The 20,962-nt window shown below is 33.5% G+C and overlaps 1 protein-coding gene across 14 annotated transcripts in view; it reads right to left on the bottom strand.

The window, feature by feature from the left end:
- Window positions 1-20,962, bottom strand: part of CDK19 (cyclin dependent kinase 19) — a 192,409-nt gene that overhangs the window by 26,140 nt on the left and 145,307 nt on the right. For 13 of the 14 annotated variants that reach the window (XM_074187364.1, XM_074187352.1, XM_074187360.1 and 10 more), the window contains 2 exons: window positions 14,915-14,972; window positions 9,501-9,632 (listed from right to left, as the gene is read on the bottom strand). In XM_074187364.1, coding sequence (XP_074043465.1) covers window positions 9,501-9,632; window positions 14,915-14,972 — 190 coding nt within the window. The remainder of the gene's footprint in view (window positions 1-9,500; window positions 9,633-14,914; window positions 14,973-20,962) is intronic. The other variant, XM_074187354.1, reaches the window with a different exon arrangement.

Below are 20,962 nucleotides of genomic sequence, written 5' to 3' on the forward strand. Positions count from 1 at the left end.
CGGATTTGAACTCAGGTACTCCTGACTCCAGGGCTCTATCCACTGCGCCACCTAGCCACCCCAGTCTGACAGTCTTTACGCTGTTTCCATGCTAAACATTGATCAAAATTGAATGTATTGAGAGAGAAATCATAACCTTAAAGAAAAAGATAAAAAGAGATAGCAAAATTACATAATAAGATACTGTTATAAAAAAAATTAAAGGTAATAGTCTCTATTCTTTGTTCAATCTCCACAATTTCCTCTTTGGATACACATGGTATTCTCCATTGCAGATACCCCCAAATTGTCCCTTACTATTGCTGATGAAATGAGCAAGTCGGTCAAGATTGATCATCAACCTCATTTTGCTGTTAGGGTGTACAATGTTCTGGTTCTGCTCATCTCACTCAGCATCAGTTCATGCAAATCCTTCCAGGCTTCTCTGAATTCCCACCCTTCCTGGTTTCTAATGGAATAATGATGTCCCACAACATACATATACCAAAATTTGTTCAGCCATTCCCCAACTGATGGACATTCACTCAATTTCCAACTCTTTGTCACCACAAACAGGGCTGCTTTTGAGTTTATTATGCAATTTTTCGTTATCTCTTCAGGATATAGACCAGTAGTGCCATTGCTAGATCAAAGGGTATGTACATTTTTATTGTCCTTTGGGCTTAATTCCAGATTGTTCTCCAGAGAGGCTGGATGAGTTCACAGCTCCACCAACAATGCATTAGTGTCCCAGATTTCCCACATCCCTTCCAGCATTGATCATACAATAAGATCTTTTACTCTATTTTTAATAAAGCAGTGGGTCTAAGTAACTTGCCCAAGGTCACACAGCTAGATAAATGTTAAGTGTCTGAGGCCAGACTGAACTCAGAACCCCTGATTCCAGGGCCAGTGCTCTAGCCATGGCATCACCTAGCTTCCCCAATGTCTTTTACTGTCAATACCTGGATTTACAAAATATATTGATGTTTTAACTTCAATAAAATGTTCTTATGAAAATAAGTACTTAGGGATGGCTAGGTGGCACAGTGGATGGAGCACTGGCCCTGGAGTCAGTAGTACCTGAGTTCAAATCCAGTCTCAGACACTTAATAATTACCAAGCTGTGTAGCCTTGGGCAAGCCACTTAACCCCATTGCCTTGAAAAAACTAAATGAAAATAAGTACTTGTCTATGGATCTAAACAAGTTAAAAGCCACTTAAATTATAGTTACAGCTGGAAATAGAAATATGAGGCTGTTGGGCAACCATGTGTGGACTTCTTACAGTTGAGTTCTTCAGTCCTTCCAATTTACTATGTTCAAGGATAGGGCTTATTCTCAGTGACTGGTGTACCCTTTCCCTACCAGTAATTCTCAGAGTAAAGAACAAATTTACCTGTGTAAAAATCTAGTCACAACTGGTTATCAATGTTCCTGTCTTTGTACACTGCTTAGAAAAAAACAACAGTGACTTTATAATTCAACTGAACAGAACAGAAATAGAGAGAGGGAAGAGAAACCTGTTTTAGTGAACACTTTTACCTTTATACCACTGCCAACCCCAACAGTTTCTTGGCTTTCTCCTCTTTTCAAAATCACACTCTTTTCTCAGCATTGAATAAAGCACAAAATCAAGATATAGCACAATAGTTTTTAGGGACAGAAAGATCAAGTGAGGGGTTTTTTGAGGATGGGAGAGACATGGCATGTATGCAGGCAGTAGGGAAAGACCTAGTGGACAGGGAGAGATTGGAAATAAGTGATAAAATGGGATGACAAAGGAGGCGATCCATTAGAAGAGATGGGATAGAATGGGATCAATCTTGGTAAGGAGTAAGGCCACCTCTGCCTCACATGTGGCAGAGGTGAAGGAGGAAAGATTGGAAAAACATTTGAGAGAGATGAAGTGAAAAAAAAGGGGAGATTGGGCAAATGGTCTCAATTTTTTCCTGTAAAATATGAGATAAGGGTCTCAGCTGAGAGACTAGTCGAGAAATGTGGGCTAACCTACCAATCAAAATTCCAAAAAATTACTTTAATGAGTTAGAAAAAGTTTTAAGTAAATTCATATGGAGAAATAAATTCAACAATTTCCAGGAATTTAATGAAAAAAGTGCAAAAGAAGGGGGTTTAGCCCTACCTCATCTAAAATTATATTATAAAGCATCAGTCATCAAAACTGTCTGGTATTGGCTAAGAAACAGAGTGGTGGATCAGTGGAATAGACTAGGTGCAATACAGTAAATGATTATAGTAATCTGCTGTTTGATAAACCCAAAGAATCCAGCTATTGGGATAAAAAACTCTCTCTCTGATAAAAACTGCTGGGAAAATTGGAAGTTAGTATGGAAGAAACTTAGATTAGACCAACACCTCACACCCTTTACCAAAATAAGATACAAATGGATACAGGATTTAGAGATAAAAAACAATACTATAAGCAAATCAGAAGGTCAAGGACTAGTTTGTCAGATCTATGGAAAGGGAAGCAGTTTAGAACTAATGAAGAGAGATGGAGAACATCACCAAAAACAAACTAGGTGATTTTTATTACATTAAATTAAAAAGCTTTTGCACAGATAAAACCACTGTAACCAAGATCAAAAGAAATGTAGTAAATTGGGAAACAATCTTTATAACTAATGATTCTGACAAAGGACTCATTTCTAAAATATACAGAGAACTGAGTCATATTTTTAAAAAAAGCCATTCTCCAGTTGACAAATGGTCAAAGGATATGCAAAGGCAATTTACAGATGAGGACATCAAAGCAATCCATAGTCATATGAAAAATTGCTCTAAATCATTAATTATTAGAGAAATGCAAATTAAAGCTTCTCTGAGGTACCACCTTACACCTCTCAGACTGGCCAATATGACCAGAAAGGATAATGATCATTGTAGGAAGGGTTCTGGGAAATTTGGGACACTATTACAACTGTTGGTGGAGCTGTGAACTCATCCAGCCTTTCTGGAGAGAAATTTGGAACTATGCCCAAAGGGCAACAAAAATGTGCATACCCTTTGACCCAGCAATACTACTACTGGGTCTATATCCTGAAGAGATGATGAAAAAAAGGGTAAAAACATCACTTGTTCAAAAATTTTTATAGCAGCCCTGTTTGTGGTGGCAAAGAATTAGAAATCAAGTAAATGTCCTTCAACTGGGGAATGGCTTAGCAAACTGTGGTATATGTATGTATGTCATGGAACACTACTGCTCTATTAGAAACCTGGAGGGATGGGAATTCAGGGAAGCCTGGAGGGATTTGCATGAACTGATGCTGAGTGAGATGAGCAGAACCAGAAAAACACTGTATACCCTAACAGCAACATGGGGGTGATCAACCTTGATGGACTTGCTCGTTCCATCAGTGCAACAATCAGGGACAATTTTGGGCTGTCTGCAATGAAGAATACCATCTGTATCCAGATAAAGAGCCATGGAGTCTAAACAAAATTCAAGGACTATTCCCTTTAATTTAGAAAAAAGATATCTTATTGTCTGATCTTGTTATCGCTTATACTTTTTGTTTCTTCCTTAAGGATCTGATTTCTCTCTCATCACACTCAAGCTGGATCAATGTACAACATGGAAACAAATAAAAGACTGACAGATTGCTTTCCATGGGGTGGGGAGTAAGATTGGGGGAAAAATTGTAAAACTCAAATAAAATTTTTAAAAAAAGGAATGTGGGCTAAGTTGATAACTTGCTTGAGAACAAAGGCCAGAAGAAAATGGAGATTGCATACAATATTGAAAGATGAGCTCTCTCACTTTTAGGTAAGTCTCATCATCTCCTCACCACTTGGATGGCTGTCTGGATTACAGAAAACATTCTTAGTTCTGGTATAAACAATTCATCATGCAATTCATAGAGAAATGACAATATATTTCCTGGAGTTAAAAAGGACAGATCATCTAATAGTCCTTTCAACTATGCCCATGGATAATAATGATAATTAAATGCTTTATAGCAGCAGAATATAAGTTCTGTGAGAGCAAGGGCTATGTTGCTTTTGTTATTGTATCTGTAGTGCTAAGAATTGAACCATGCATAATTTTTTCAAATATTAAATTGGATAGTAGGTTTTATTTTATGGAAATACTTAGGATTGTGTTTTGTTTCAATTAAGACCAAAGTTCACTTAGACATATTTGGCTGGAAAAATTGAATAAGGACAGAATTAGACATAACTGCTTTGCAAAATATCCTTCCATCTCTTGAACTAAGATATTATTTAGTGAGAAGGAATATTTGTTTAGGTTGTGCCCAAAAAGGATACAACAGCCTATTAGATTGCAAAGAACACTATGGTTCAATGACAATGAAAGTGTATGAATTATTTTTAAAAGGGAGAGGCTTCCATCTTTTTAATGAAAACATTGAAAAGAATCTATCAGGGTAGGTAGTCTTTATAATGAGTTGAATCATATAGGAAGTAAAGTTCAACATAAAGTTAATCATAAAGATTAAGTTAAGGGACAAAAGTAAAAAACTAAAATAAATTTCAACTTTCCATAAACATTTACCTATAACATATACATTTACAAATACCCACCTTACTACATTTGAGTATGCGGCATTCTGTTTCAGGAATAGTTAAATTTGACAATTTTTTTCATTATTCTGAAATAAAATATTTTGAAGATCCGCTTAATTCATTTAATACTAAGTCCCTCTTATATTTACTTGTTTATTAGTTTTTATTTACAATAGGTACACAGTGATAATGAAGAATCTGGTCCTCATGTGCTGACTTCACTCTTTTCTATAGTAGAGAGCAGCCTTGAAGGTGCAGGTAGCTGATTGCTTTCAAAGGTAGAATAGAGCAGTGCAAAGATCAGAATAGAAGCTGAGCAATGCAAGTTCTAGTATGATTCATGAGACAACCATATTTTTATTTAATTCAGATACAACCATTAGAACAATTCAAAGACTGGGTCCACTTAATGCAACATATTTACATATTAATATATAAATAAAAATCTTGCTTCTTAACTATGAAAAAATAAGAAAAACTTTTTTTCCCTATGGCAAAACCTCTTCACTGCTATAATTATCTAGCTATTAGAACTGGTATTGGGTATCACATCGAGAATTGTTTGTGAACAACTGGGTATTAGATTCAATCATTCAAAACTTCTATACCTAAAAACCTTCTGTTTGAACATAGGAAAAATGGCATCTAGTTAGCCAATGAACTGTATTAAAATTAGACCACTAAAATACTACCAGAAATTAAGAGGCTTCTTTAATCAAGCCAATTAGCTTTTGGGGATTGTAAATAAATAAATAAAGCTTACTCTGAAGTCCATTCTCTTCTAGGTGTCACAAAGGAGCCAGTCACCAAGTGTGCTCTGAATTTAGTAGGCAGTTGTAGCTTCCAGCTAGAGGTAGCTAGATGACTCAGTGGGTACAGTATTGGTTCTACAGTCAGAAAGACTCAAATCTGACCTCAAATACTACTGTGACTCTAATTAAGTCACTTAATCTCCAGTTGTCTTGACCCATTGAAGAAATAAACAGCAAACTACTCTATTTTTGCCAACAAAACCCCATAGACAGTACTGGCATGTTATGGCTCACTGGGTCACAAAGAGACAAACAGGACAGAACAAATAAACAACAAAAAACATCTAGCGGGGCGACTAGGTGGCACAGTGGATAGAGCACTGGCTCTGGAGTCAGGAGTACCTGAGTTCAAATCTGACCTCAGACAAGCTACTTAACCCCATTTGTCTTGCAAAAAACCTAAAAAAAAAAGCATCTAGCACAATGATGCTCAGTAAAGATTTGTTAGTTGATTGTTTTAAATTAAATGAACTCTAAGAAAGTGTAAGACTAAGGTTTCCAATTTTTCTAGTCACTAAACTTCATGCTGAGCTCTTCAACTTCAACTCAAGGCACCTCAAGTCCTCCTGATTTACTTGGTTCCCAAGTCAGTTTGTCATTCTACACCAAGAAAGCTAATACCTGATCATGAAATAGTTTTCACCCTTTTTCCATTGCCACTATTAAATTTACATCTGATTCCAACATTCCTACCCCTCTTTCTATGATCAAATCTAAACCATCTGAGATCTGAACAATTTGCTAGTTCTTCATCTAGGTCATACCTACTGACAATGGGTATGCCCTAAAGCTCTGTCCTGGGCTCTTTTCTCTTCTCCCTCTACTATTTCATTTGTGAATCTCATCATTTCCCATGGATTCAGTTATCACCTTTATGCTGATGATTCTTAAATCTACCTCTTTGCTGACCTCCAGTCTCTCATCTCCAACTGCCTATTTGACACCTCAAACTGGATGTTTTGTAGACATCTTAAATCAGTATGTTCAAAACAGAACTCATATTCTTTTTTAAAAAAAAAAGTCCCTCTCCCCTTCCAAATCTCCCTGTCACTTTCAGTGGCATCACATTAACATTACTCTCAATATCCTAAACTCAAAACTTATGTATTATCTTCAACTCCTCAGAATCAACCATGTCTCCAATATGCAATCTGTTGCCAAGACTTGCCAATTCCACTTCTGCAACATCTCTCTCAAATATGTGCATTTTTCTCCTCTTCCCAGATCCTTATCTCCTCATGCCTAGGCTACTACAGTGCTCTGCTGATCGGTCAACCTGCCACATTCAAGTGCTTACTAGAAGTCAAGCACTGTGCTGGCACTATGAATACAAATTAACAGGTGAAACAGTTCTGCTTTCAAAGAGTTTATATTCTAATGTGAAAGATAACAAACAGAGGGGAAAAGAGGTTGGAAAAGGGAGTTTTGGTTTATCAAGTCACAGAGATGATCCAAAGGAAAGCTAATGGACATCGCCTTTTCAGAAGGGTAGTACTGATTTAATTAGTCTATCCAGAACAGGAAGCAAAAAATAAAAGGGAGAGAGAGGAGTAAGTGTGACAACAGGGCAGATGACAAAATAGCCAAGATGACAAAACAGAGCAAGCAGATGACAAAACAGAAAGACATGAAAAGTAGCTAGATTAGATCAAATGCACATAAAGGAGATTTGTGCTTGACATGTCAACACTTGTAAAGAAACCAATTTGAGAAATCAATTTTTAAGATGACTGGAGGATAAAATTCTTAAGATTGAGGAGTAGTGGGAGGAAAATTTCTGACCTTTGCCATTAATAATAATATTAATATTAACAAATGACATTCTAATTAAGGACTATCAGCTGTTGATCTATATGCTTAATCTACATATTAAATCTACATAATCTACATATTAAAAATGTTTATGAGATTGATTTACATTCACAAGGGTATTACCAATGAGATTCAAGAGTTTAAATAGCAAGTATTCTCAAATCACAATTTAACAATAGAGAAATCCTGAGAAGTGATTAAACTTGAAAATGTTAAACTAAAATAGTTTTCGGTAATAAAAGAATTAACAAAAACCTTGTAACTAATGTATACTTAGAAAAACAAAGAATGAGATATTTCATATTTTTTTTTAGGTTTTTGCAAGGCAAACAGGGTTAAGTGGCTTGCCCAAGGCCACACAGCTAGGTAATTATTAAGTGTTTGAGACCGGATTTGAACCCAGGTACTCATGACTACAGGGCCAGTGCTTTATCCACTGCACCACCTAGATGCCCTGATATTTCATATATTAAAAATAGTAATATCTTTAAAATGATCAAGAGAAAAATAAATCTATTGATCATATCAGTAAAAATATGTTTTCATCTGTGCCTCTAGTTCATCACTTCTTTATCAAGTAGGAAGCATGCCTCATTAACTGGTTGCTGAAGTCATAACTCCTCACTGCATTAATCAGCTCCCAAGTCTTTCAAAAATAGTTTTGTCTATATGGGTCCCTTTCTATCCCTCACTTTGATGGGGAAAATGCCCATTCAAAGTTAGGTACAATTGAGTGACTTTCTGGTCACATTTCCAAATTGTTTTACACAACAGAAAGGATCAATGCAAAGTACCACCAGAATATTAGAAGGCCTGTCTTCTCACATCTCATCTCAATAATTTATATAGCTGCTTATAGTTTGCATTTTTTTCTTTTGAAAACTGCTAGATCATACCTTTAGCCATTTATCTACCAGGGAAGAGTTTAGATGTTAATACTTTTGTGTGCATTTCAGATTATACAAAGAATTTATGTAAAGTATTTTTTATGTATATTCACAATAATCTAGATATGCTGCCATTTAGACAGTATTACCTGTTCTGGGTTTGTGATAAAAAAAAAATGCAGTTTCCTCACTGGCTTAGTAATGAGAATGACCAATCAATTATGCTTTTAATGAAGCTCTTTACAAATATATACAAAAATACACACAATTTAGCACTGATATTAGTTTCTATTTTAAATATAAATGAGACCATATGGTATAGTAGAAAGGACACAGGACTCAAAATCAGAAATCTGTTCTACTTTTGATTCAGTCATTAGCTACTTATATGAAACTGGGCATTCTTTTTTATTCATGACCCTGGAGTATGTGTTCATTATCTATAAAAAGAAAAGATTAAAATAGATTCCACCTAAGGTCAATTATAAAATGCAAATTTATATCAAGATTTAAATAAATATAAATACTGGGCATAGTTAGGTACCTTATTCTTATTAAGGTCTGCCATTCCTATTAAGATAATAGTTCTTAACTATCTTCAGACATGAATGGAATGAATTTACACTGACTCTCTTAGTTCAGAACCCTTTACGGGTCTTAATTTTCTGGGCTTAAACAGGGCTCTACAATGTTCAGCAGCTTCACCAGATGATCAGAACTGAAGCTCTTCTGCAACATATTTCAGCTTCCATAGTAAATTTTTGCTTCAGTTATTTGTGCCATAGGGCCCCATATTCAGTCATTAATTCTCAGCACTCTGAAAAGACTGTCTATGGAAAATGCTTTGTAAATCTCAAAGGAGGAAAAAAAACAGCTATTAAATTATTATTATTATTATAACAGCTATTAAAATTATTATTATTATTATTATTATTATTATTATTATTATTATTTCCTAAGTAGTCTCTCCCTGTCTCCTGCTTCAAGAGAGAAAATATATTTATGATCTACACATAAGCTAAAAAAAATTATAGTGATGCACTCATACCCAGGTCAGCAATGTAATAGCTTTTCCACAACATGAAAATTTCTCTTATACCCAGTTACTGCTTTCCTCTTTCTTTTATTTTTGAAGGAAGCTGTTCTGATCACCTTCTGTTCCCACATACTCAACAAATAAGTTACAGATTATTTGTACAAAATAAAATTTGCATTCAATCATTTCCATAGCAACAAGATTGTATATCTTTGCTAATGAAAGAGATTTCTTTCCATTAAAGGGACCATACCCTGTCTCCAAGGTCAAAGTCTAAGCTTACTAAATCAAACCTTCTGAAAAGACATGAAATTAGAATATAACAAGTTTTTTAAAAGATAAATTTAATCTGGTAAAGCATTGCATATCATTAAAATCTTTATGATAGAGTACTGCCAAAGTGGTAAATTATTTTAAGCTAACTTACCAATGGCCTTTGTATAATGCCTTGCACCAAGCAGTAGTTCTGGAGCTCGATACCAAAATGTCACTACGACTGGATCCAAGTCTGCTAAAGGTTTTAAGGGAGAATTGAATAATCTGGCAAAACCCATGTCAGCTAAAAAATAAAACAATAAAATAAATCAACTTAATATGCTAAACAAAGCAAAATACTGCTTTACAGCATTTTCCTGTTCATAAAATAATATTGCCATATCTTATAAATCCCAAACCATAAAATGGACCCTAAGAACACCTTTGCCTATAGATTTACACACATAAACACACATACCATTCCATTTAGCAAATAATTATTCATGAATAATTACTGATTTAATTGTATGTATTATGACAGAGTAGAGACTGCCCTCTACTTGTTTCACAATGGATCCCTGGAAATATACCATAAACAACATAATTTCTCATAAGAAAAATATAATTAACAGAAACATTCTTCACCTAGGACCTGTCATCAAATAAGTTACAGATATACACAACCAATTGGCTATAAAATCAAAGAAATAATAATTATATGACTCATTGTGATTATAAAATGAGGAAAAATGTGCTGCAAGCTTTATAAAATAGCTATAAATATAGTGTAGACAAAGATTACATGAGGAACCAAGACAACCGTGTTTCATCTTAAATTTGCAATCATAATAAGCATTAATTATTTAATTTAAAAAATTATATTTTTCCCCTTAGAATTTATAAGGGATTTGTAGAGATGGTTCAACTTTTTAAAAAAGAACAAATAAATTTAAGTTGATATTTTCTCTCAATAAATTTGCCAATCATAGAGACAAAATAATTTCACTGATCTTAAAAAATTGCTTTAAGTTTAGTGATAGATAAGTTTAGTGACAGATATTTAATAAGTATCTATTGTTGTTGATACAATGATATTCCATCCATTAATTAGTTTTGTTGTTTTTTAAACTAAAAACTAAACCAACATTTCTCCCTTTGCATTCTCCTACCTTCTACTTATTTAAAATGTGTCCACCTTTCAGTTAAGGAGATTTAAACTAGATTTAAACTAAGGTTTCTTCTACTTCAAAGTCAAATAAAATTATAGTAATTTGTAATCCAAACCACTTGGTCCTTTTTTGAGAGGCCTATAAACAGTTTCCACATTATTATGAAGCCTTAAGGAAAATATCAAAATATTTCTAATAGAATGCTATAATATGACATAGTAGTTTAACTGCCTAGCTTCCCTCATGTTTTTTATATATCTCCAAGTACTCTCAGAATGGATGAATGCTATTACTAATCTATTTAAATAGGATATACACAAAAGCAAGATTTAAAGAAATATAAACAGCTATACTTTATCTTATTTATGAATCCTTACTAATTTATGTTCAAAGATTGGTTTTTGACAAAATAAAAGTAGAACATAAGCCTCAAGGGAGCAGGGGCTCTTTCATATTAATCATTGTGCCTCAGCAACTAACCCAACATCTAGAGTGCCTAACATACAAGTGGTTTATAAGTAAATACTGAAATGAGTTGAATTAAACTATTTCAAACTGAAATTCTTCAGAATAAGAATAGGCAAGGGTGAATGGCTTCTACTGAAGTGTAATGAGAAATAAAACTAAATAAATGGGGTAGACTAAAACTGCTGTACCTGCTGAATGTCATATTAAGAGATCCTATGAATAGGAATAGCACAAGATGTATCAGAAAGGACAATGGACTAAGGGTTAGAAAATCTGGGTGCTAGCTCTGGTTCTGTTACTCATTAGCTAGAGGATTAGGGGGAAATCATTTCCTCTCTCTGAAACCCAGTTTCCTCATCTATAAAATTAAAGAATTAAATTCAATGGTTTCTAGCCCTTTTTCAACTCTAAAATTCTTTATTACCTAATAAGGAGAAGACAGAAGTTTTTGCCCAGGAGAATGAAAGGATGAAATCAATAACTGGAAAATAATGACAAAAAGACCACATAGATGGCTATTATTACTCTGAATAATCAATTTCTTTTCTTATAGACCTTTCCTGAACCCCCCCATTCTCCCTGTCCTCAAACTACTTTACGTTTACATACTATATTTCCCAGTACAATATAAGTTCCTTGAGTTGAAGACTCCTTAGTTTTTTTGCCTACCATCAGTAAACAAGTTAACAAGCATTTATTAAGTGCTTAACACATGTGAGGTCCTATACTAAGCACTGGAGCTACAAAAGGTCAAACTGTGGTCTCTGCCCACAAGAACCCTATATTCTAGTTAGGGAGACAACATGAAAAAAAAATAGACATATACAAAATCTAGGCAGTGAAAGTAGGAGTCAATCTCAGAAGAGGGGTACTAACAGGGGGATGAAACTGAGAAGGGTTCTGGGGGGTGAATCTTGAAAAGCAGCCCAGAAGCCAGGAGACAGAAATAAAGAATGAGGGTATTGGAATGACAGAGAAGGGCCAGCACAGAGAGAATAAGAGACAGCACATTATGAACAAGGAACAACAAGGAGTCCAATGTACTGTGTGTGCAGAAAAGTATAGGGTAAGAAGCATGGAGAGGTAGGTCGGGGTCAGCTTTTTGAAGGATTTTAAATGCAAGAAGAAGGTCTTAAATTTTATCTGAACTCTATTAAAGTTGACTGAGTTTAGTGAGGATAATATGGTCAGATATGTGCTTTAAAAAAATGACTTTGACAACTGAGTAGAAGATGGCCTGGAGTGGAGAGATCTGGGGCAGAGAGACCAAGCAGAAGGCAATTATTGAAAATGCAAATGGGGCAGCTAGGTGGCACAGTGGATAGAGCACTGACATTGGAGTCAGGAATACCTGAGTTCAAATTCAGCTTCAGACACTTAATAATTGCCTAGCTATATGACCTTGCACAAGTCACTTGATTGCATTGCCTTAAATTAAAAAAAAAAAACAACTTGCAAATGCAAAAACCCAGATGTGGTGGTGAGGTTCTGATGGATAGCAGCTGAATGATTAAAGGAGGGGGACACATGTAAAAGTTGTTGTGAAGGTAGAAATGATAGGATTCAGCAAGAGACTGGATTTGTGAGGAGAATGCAAGTGAGAAATCAAGGGTGACAAAGAGTACAACGAAGGTGATTGAGAGAATGAAAACTGGATAAAGAGCTGGCTTGGGAACCAGGACTGGCTATGTGGCTCTGACAAGTCACAACTCAGTTCTCTAAGAAATTCTATAAGATGAAAACTTCACTAGTGAATAGAATTTCCTCAGTCTAAAATTCCCTATACCAATGAAATTACAGATCCAGTTTTTATCCCCATACTTATCCCTAGCAAATAGTACAATGCCTTGCAGATAGCAGGCTCTTAAATAAATACCTGTTGAACTGAATTAAAACTTGTGGTAATGAGAACTTGGAAAAAAAAAGCTGTAAGTAGAAGTAAAAAGGAGACACATTTAAAAAGAAGAAATCACTAGGATTTGGTGACTGTCTACGGTAAAAAATAAAAAAGCCAAAGATAATGTTTAGGTTTTGGGGTTGAATAGGATAGAAATAGGTAAGCATTCTAATTCTTTAGTTTTTAACATAATGGGTTTTAAGTTATATAAGGCAATTCAAGTTGAAACTTTTAACCAGACTGTGAAACTTGTTCTTGGGTCAAAAAACAGGTTCATTAAAAGAGACAGTAATGGGAGCAGCTAAGTGGTGCAGTGGATAGAGCACTGGCCCTGGAATCAGGAGGATCTGAGTTCAAATTCGGCCTCAGACACTTAATAATTACTTAGCTGTGTAGCCTTGGGCAAGCCACTTAGCCCCATTGTCTTGCAAAAACCTGAGAGAGAGAGAGAGAGAGAGAGAGAGAGAGAGCATAATAGATCAATTTTCTGATACAAAAACAGAAAGAAGAGCTGATACTTAGGAAGTAAAATCCTTTGTCAACTTAGGATATGGGAAAAGACACAAGAAAGGAGATATAAGAGAAGAAACATGAGAGTGGAACATCATATAAGTCATGAAGAGTTTCCATAGGTTAAGCAAGTAGCTAATACTACAAATATAAATGCTACAAAGTCATGAAGAAAAATAATTGAATATAAGTAATTTGATACAAGAGAGTTAAAAAAGAATGCATAATAAAGATACTAGAGGGAGTGACAATGTGCTATGAGGAAGTCAGAAGGAGGAGGAAATATGAACATAGAACGAGGTTTGAATATAGCAAGGTCAAGTAAGATCTGTACACAAATGAAATAAAGGAAAAGGAATAAGCAAAGATACTTGAATGAAAGAGGATGTGGGAGCTACTTGTCCTTTATGACAAAGGAAGTTCATGAGCTAAGATCATCCACCAAGGTTGATGTGATGGGGCTGAGGAATAGAATTTAGGACTTAAAGAGAATGAAAAAGGGAAACATCTAGGATCCAACTTTCTACAGATTCATACATACAGTCAAAATACATTTACAAAGTAAACTTGGCAAGAGGTTAGAAGGGAAGGAAACAAGTGTTACTCAAACTCTTAATAGGCCAGGAACTGTACTAAAATATCTCATTTTATCCTCACAATAACCCTGCAAGAGAAATGCTTTTTTTAAAAAAGTTTTTTATAGTTGAGGAAACTGAAGCACACAGAAGGATAAGTGACTTGTCCAACTATTAAGCGACTAAGGCTGAACTTGAACTCAGACCTTCTTGACTCCAGGTTCAGCCCTCTATCTACTTACATTTTGTAGCTGCCATTATTAACATGACATTCCAAGTGAGATTAAAAAGTTTAAGACACAAATACTTTATAGATGAGGAAACAGACACAGAAAGGTTGACTTGTCCAAGATCACAAAAGAGGTAAAGTGCCATAGACAATATCTGAACTGAGAAGCTTTGACAAGTCTGAATTCCTTCCACTGCACTGAGGAGAGAAATCAGCAGTGGCAAGCATATAATAAATATAAAGGCTTATGACATAGTGTATACTAAAAATTAAAAATCTAAGAGTCTAGTTGTATTTGTTAGGTGCTAAGTTTATTGTGCTGAGTGAGGTAATATTAGTCTGAGAAGTTATGGGTAAGTGATTATTGTGTATGCCTATTTCTTAAACTCAGGAGAAATCACACAAAACCAATTTATAGAAGTTATTACAGGAAATTTAATATTTTGTGGGCTAGTGACTTATCAATGCTGTCTATCAGATTCATGAAATCTTCAAGTGTAAAAGATAAATTTCATGAAATATGTAAGTGAAATAGAAAAATATTCTAAAGAATATTTTTAAAGAATATTTTTATGAAAAATTTTATGCTCAATTTTCCAATATTAAAATTTTTTCCTATTCCTTAAAAATGTAATAAGGAATTCATTTTAAAACCAATAGCTATTATAAAGAACTTTAAGGTGCACTGATAAAGCAATGATAGTCACTTTATCAATTATTTTAGCCATATTTACCTACCTATTTTGACTCTCCCCCTTTCCGGGCCTTCTCCCATTACTAGGATATTTGCTGGTTTCTAAAAAATAAAAATAGAGTATTCAAACAATTAAATGAATACTTCTGACATGCTCAAAAACTACCAAAAATGTTTTCATAACAGGATGGAAATCACATATCAGTATATTGTTCAAAATGGCAAATCAATTAGTATATATATATATATATATTTACTTAGAATGTAATATATAACATATATTTTATATTTATTTCAAATAACTTTGTCAGAAAGAATTCTGAAAACAAGATATATTTTAGAAGCATGCCTATTTTATATAGAGGCAATTATTTATACTCATTTCACATGAAGACATAGAAAATAAACTGTCACATCATAACATTATCATTTTATTAGAAGAAATTCTTTTATCAAAATGTTTATGTAAACTTTTATATCTAATCATTTTATACCTAACCATTTTCTTCACTCAGAAAAACTAATATAATCTTTTTTGTTTTTAATATATAAAGAAACTGTGCTAAGGGGAAAAAAATTCTATAGTTTTCTAAATATAGATAGCTGACAGTCCTCTCAAACTACCCTTACATAAAAATGAGAAATATAAAATATTTCCATACATTTTATAGACTGACTACATCAGTTCCCAGATTATCATCCATACTATGTTAAGCAATCTAGAGTAAGACCCCAACACAGGATGGGAAGGCAAGAATGGATCATGATCTATACTCATCCAATGCAACTCTTGTGTATATCTTTTCAAAACTCAAGATCTTCCTCTAGATCTCTTAACATCGTGTTGAACGTTATATTTGAACTGTCAATTAGTTATTCCTTGTTTACTATAGTCAGCCCATATCATATATATATATATATATATATATATATATATATATATATATGTACACACACACACACACACACACACTCACACACATATATTTTACTTCTGTACAATTCTTCATTGGTAATTTGCTACAATTTACCCTTACTCATTATTGCTCTTTGTTTTACTACAGCTATTTGAAGGCAAATATTTCATGACTTGCAGGAATAGAGAAAATTTTCATTGAGTCAAGGAACATATATAATCCACAAAACTCACCCTATCGAGATAGCCCCAAGTAACCAATCCATGTATCATCCTGGCCATCTTTGTGCCATATCCGTCAGAGAGGCAACTCTTTCTAATTTCAGGGAATTATACCTGCTCTGTTGTCCCCTCCCCAACTTAGAAAGTTCCTAATCTTTCCTTCATTTACAAATCAAAATATCTAGTCCTGTATCCTAGTAAATATCCTGTTAATTGTTTTAAAACACACACATGTGTTTCCCCTGTATTCAGAGTGCAGTGCCAAGATGAGGAAGCCTGATCCTGATTTGTTATATAATTGACATGCACTACTTAATAAATCAATATGCTTGGACATTTGAACCTTTGTTTCCTCAAATTTCACATTTCATCTATCATAACATCTTGCATGACACTACTATTTAGAATTTGAGAATCACTCTACTAAGTTACCTTTTCAGTCACTTCTACTTTAGAAACTGGTATGAATTGTATGTTTGAGGAGCCTTTAAAACTATTTTATTCTAATATTTTTCAAATAAACAAAAAATAGTCACAGTGGAATCTTATATTGTTTAAAATTCTCAATCAGTGGCAGGTTTGCAAAAGTGAGAATTTGATGTAATTTAATTAGCATGAGCTGACATTTCAAAATTACTTGATATATTCAGGTTACAATATTTTTTCCTAATTGATCCCTAACACATTGAGTTTCCTCCTTTGAAAACTGTCTATTTCCTTTGACCATTTATTTACTATGGATTGAGTTACCAATCTGAGATATCAATTTTATTATTTTTTATTTCAATTATATTAGTTTTTGTTGTAAAGTTTTAAAATTTTAATGTAGTCAAGTACACTTACTGTTTTCTCAATTTTTTCTATTTCTCCTCCAAAACTAAAATGAATACTTTATTCCAGTCTTTCATTTTTTGTGTTCTTTTTTTAAATCATAAATTTTAAAGACTTTTAATGTTTTAATGATTAATCTAATGATTACATTTCCAGGTAGCATTCGTTTTTAAATGAACACTTATTGATACCTTCTGTTCATCTCTATTCCCGCTAAGAGAGTTATCCCCTATTACAAACAGGATTTAAAGAAAAGAAAAAGAAAATCAGCAAAACCAATGAATAACAAATCCAAAAATATGTCCAGTGTCTTCTTCCCATCTTCTGTGAAGGTGTCTTCTCATATCTCTTCTTTGGAGACATATTTGTTTTTGTAATTTTGAAAAAGTCACTTTTAATTGGGAAGGGTTGAGAGGGTTGCATTCTTCCTATTTACAATGTTGCAGTCATTCTGCTTATTAGTCAAATAAAATCCATTGGGCTATACTGTAAAAGTATAAAGCCAAATTTCATTCTAATCAAATCAATAACCAATTTTCCAAAACACATTTATTAATTAATTTTTCCTTCATTTTCCCCCCCAAAATGTCAAAAACATTTGTTGTTAAAATTGATATATTTTGTCTATACTTTCTATTTTTTGAAATAAGAACTTTCTTCCTCTACACAGCTACAAAAAATATTACTCTACTTTTTCTATTTTTTAAAATTTCCAAATATTTAGATTATTGATCCATTTAGTCATTAAAGTATGAGGTATAGTTTTAATACTATCCTTTATCAGTACTATTTAATTTTCCTCAAAGTTTATATGAAACAATTATTTCTATGTCATATATTAATTTATTACACCAAGTGTTTGATAGCTAAGGTGGTTTCGAGCATTTGTCATCTACATGGTGTGGTATTTGATTTATTATAGTTAAAATTCCTTAGGATATGCTGATAGTCTGAATTGTGTATTCTTTTATCCATTTTCCTTTTTTATGGTGTCTTCAACTTGTTTAAATAGGCCAGGCTACAACTTCCTCAGTTGCCCATGATTTTAATTCTTGTAGTTTGATATTAATTTTGATCTTTGCTCTAATGAACCAATGTCTTAATATCTTATGACAGAAACTATATATATGGAAATAACTTCTATTATCGATAAAATTGTTTCCTAAATGTTATAATGTAATCAATTTCATTTTTTGTAATTTCATTTATTATTTGTGACATCTATCACAATACTCTAGCATCTCCCAATTCTCTGAAGAAAGTTTGCAATAAATAAGAATGAAGTTTCTGAAAAGCCTACAAGTCTGTAAACTTCCCTGATTTCTTCCTCCTGGAACAGTATTTTCCAAACTGCTTTTTTGCTACCAGAATTTATATGTAAGTTAAGTATTAAATTAAAAGTTACTTTAATTCTTTATGACCCTTAATAATATTCAAAAATGTCCATGTAAAATCAACAAATACAAATGTGTACACTCAATTTTTTTCATTTCTACAAAATGTATATAAAAAATAATCTACCCTGTAACAAAAGGATACCTAATTGTGATATAAAGAACAGGCAAGCTTTCATAATTGATCATTCTGCCACGAAGATTCATATGATCATAGATTTCAAACTGCATGAGTCCTTAGGGGTCATTTAAATCCAGCTCCCCTGTACAGATGAGAAAATTAAGGCTCAAAAGAGGTTCAAGTAGCTTGGTCAAAGTCAACACAGAACTTAAGAGGCAGAGCCAAAGTGAAATCCAGATGTCCTGATTCTAAATCCAGTGTATCCCTTTCTACTGTATCATTATGCCATCCCATAAGTGAATGAAAGTATAAAATATGAGAATCCTCTGTCCTTGTTTATTATTTTTTAAAAAACATTAAATTTGGTAGAACAATGCACCACCCCAAAGGCAGTTTTTCAAAGTGCTTCTCATTTATGTATTAACATCATATATACATATATAGCAAAATAAGACAAAGAGACATTATTTCTTTGACCTTATAATTATTTATAAAAATGAGATTACATATTCACCAAAAATATTTGTTATCATCACAAAGATGTGAAAAAATGCAAACGCAGGAATGAATCTCAACATATGGTGAATTCTTTCTTGAATCCAATCATAATTATAGGCTCCCAAAATTCATTACCATTCAAAAGAATTTGACTAACTATCCACAGTAGGAAAAAAATCTTAATAAAGAATGTCCAATGTCCAAAATTAGTCAAGCATTTGAAAGGATGATCCAAAGAACAGGTCTTTTAGAACAGGTTCCTTGTTTAAACATAATAATGAATTGAACCAATTCTTGAACAGGAGAATTTGGGAGTTGGATTACCTTTGCAAAATTGTGTAGTGCTTTTAATGATTCCCAGTTTCTAGCAAAAGTTTACTAAGTTTAACAGCAATTCAACTTAGGTCAGCATCTTACACTATATATCACAATAAGTTTCAATAGGATACACAACAAATATGAAAGGTCATATCATAAAATAAAAAATAAAATAGACAACTGTTAAAGGTAACTTTTACAACTATAGCAGACAAGTGAAAAATTCTAAACGAAAACAAGGGATAATAAAGGATAATTTCTATTACATAAAATTTTTAAAACAAAAACCTAATACCACTTAGAAGAGAAACCATTAGTGGGAGAGGGGGAAAAATACCTTTCATCAATTATTTGTGATAAAAACCTGCCATCAAAAATGTATACACATATACATATACACACATATGTGTATGTATATTATACATGCATATGCTACTGATACAAATCTCTAAGATCAAGAACATTAACATGGGTCTAGGGAGAAGAACATTTTGCATTCTAAAATTCATGATTATATTTAGAAATAGTGGCTAAGTTTTCAGGTCAGTTCAAAACTTTTAATTTAGTTCTAAAGTATTATACCATGTATCATGGAGCCTAATAACCATGTGTGAGACTATTTCTGTGAGAAAATACACTTAAGAATTTCACCTCAATTAAGAAATAAATCTTCCCCTATCCTTCCACATTCCTATAGAGGCTGAATACTTTTGTTTGTAGCTCAGTAGTCAGGGCAATGACCCTAAAACATGGGAGAAAACGGGATACAGAAAGAAGTAGAAAAGGAATCTTGAGCAAAAAACAGCAAAACAGTATAAGGGGAAGGCTTCAGAGAGATAGGAGTAAAAATCTATAGAGTTTACCCTTAGGGACACACTGTAATCCATATTGGGGAGGGGTGTGTAAACTCCATGAATTAGTCAATTTACTTCCTTTTCTATAAGCAAAGGTTAAAATGTTCCCCATCTCTCCTTTACAGAACTGTGACTGTAGAGGAACCACAGAGATTACTTTTTATATCCACATCAAGAAAATGAAACAGAAAAGTCAAGTGCTTTCCCCAAGGTTACACTTAAAAGTAAATGGTACAAAAGAGATCTGAATCTAGGTAACCGATTTCAAATCAGCACTTTCCCCAGTATTATAGTTGGTTGGGGTTTTTTAAGTGTCTTTGGGATATACAAAGATTTCAGTTAAGATTCATCTTCATTTTTCAGAAGAAAAGCCAATTTTGATTATTTATTTGCTCATCTCTTTAAAGGTCAAGTACAGAGGGTCTAAAAAGCAAAAAACAGGATTAATCCTAATAAAAAGTTCAGTCAGGAGGCTAAAATGATGCCAAATAAAATCAACACTGGGGCTAGGAAAGAGAAAAGGGGGAGGAAAGGTCAGACCTCTTTTTGTCTGCTACTCTGAATTGATCTAGATTTAAGGTAAAAAGCGGTACACATCTAGGGTAGGAAGTGAAAAAGAAGAGAAACTCTTAGGTAACATAAGCTAAGAGAGAAGGAAAGATAGAAGGGTAAGAAAACTTCCAAGTATGAAGATATATTAGGCAGGAAGCAGTGGGGGAAAGGGAGATCTTGTGTCCACTGAAAAATAAGACTGAAGCAGCTGTTTATCTATGAGACATGCACAGGTAAGCTGAAATAAATATATCTGGGTTTCCAATAAAGAAGTGACCTATCAGTATAGAAAAAATAATAGCTGGACTCATGGGAAAGAGAGAAAGAGAGAAAGACATAGCCCACAGAGAGAAGGAACAAGAAATGATCCTTGAAGAATGTTAAAT

This window comes from Macrotis lagotis, chromosome 5 (genome assembly GCF_037893015.1).
Source record: "Macrotis lagotis isolate mMagLag1 chromosome 5, bilby.v1.9.chrom.fasta, whole genome shotgun sequence".
NCBI classification, from domain to species: Eukaryota; Metazoa; Chordata; class Mammalia; order Peramelemorphia; family Peramelidae; genus Macrotis; species Macrotis lagotis.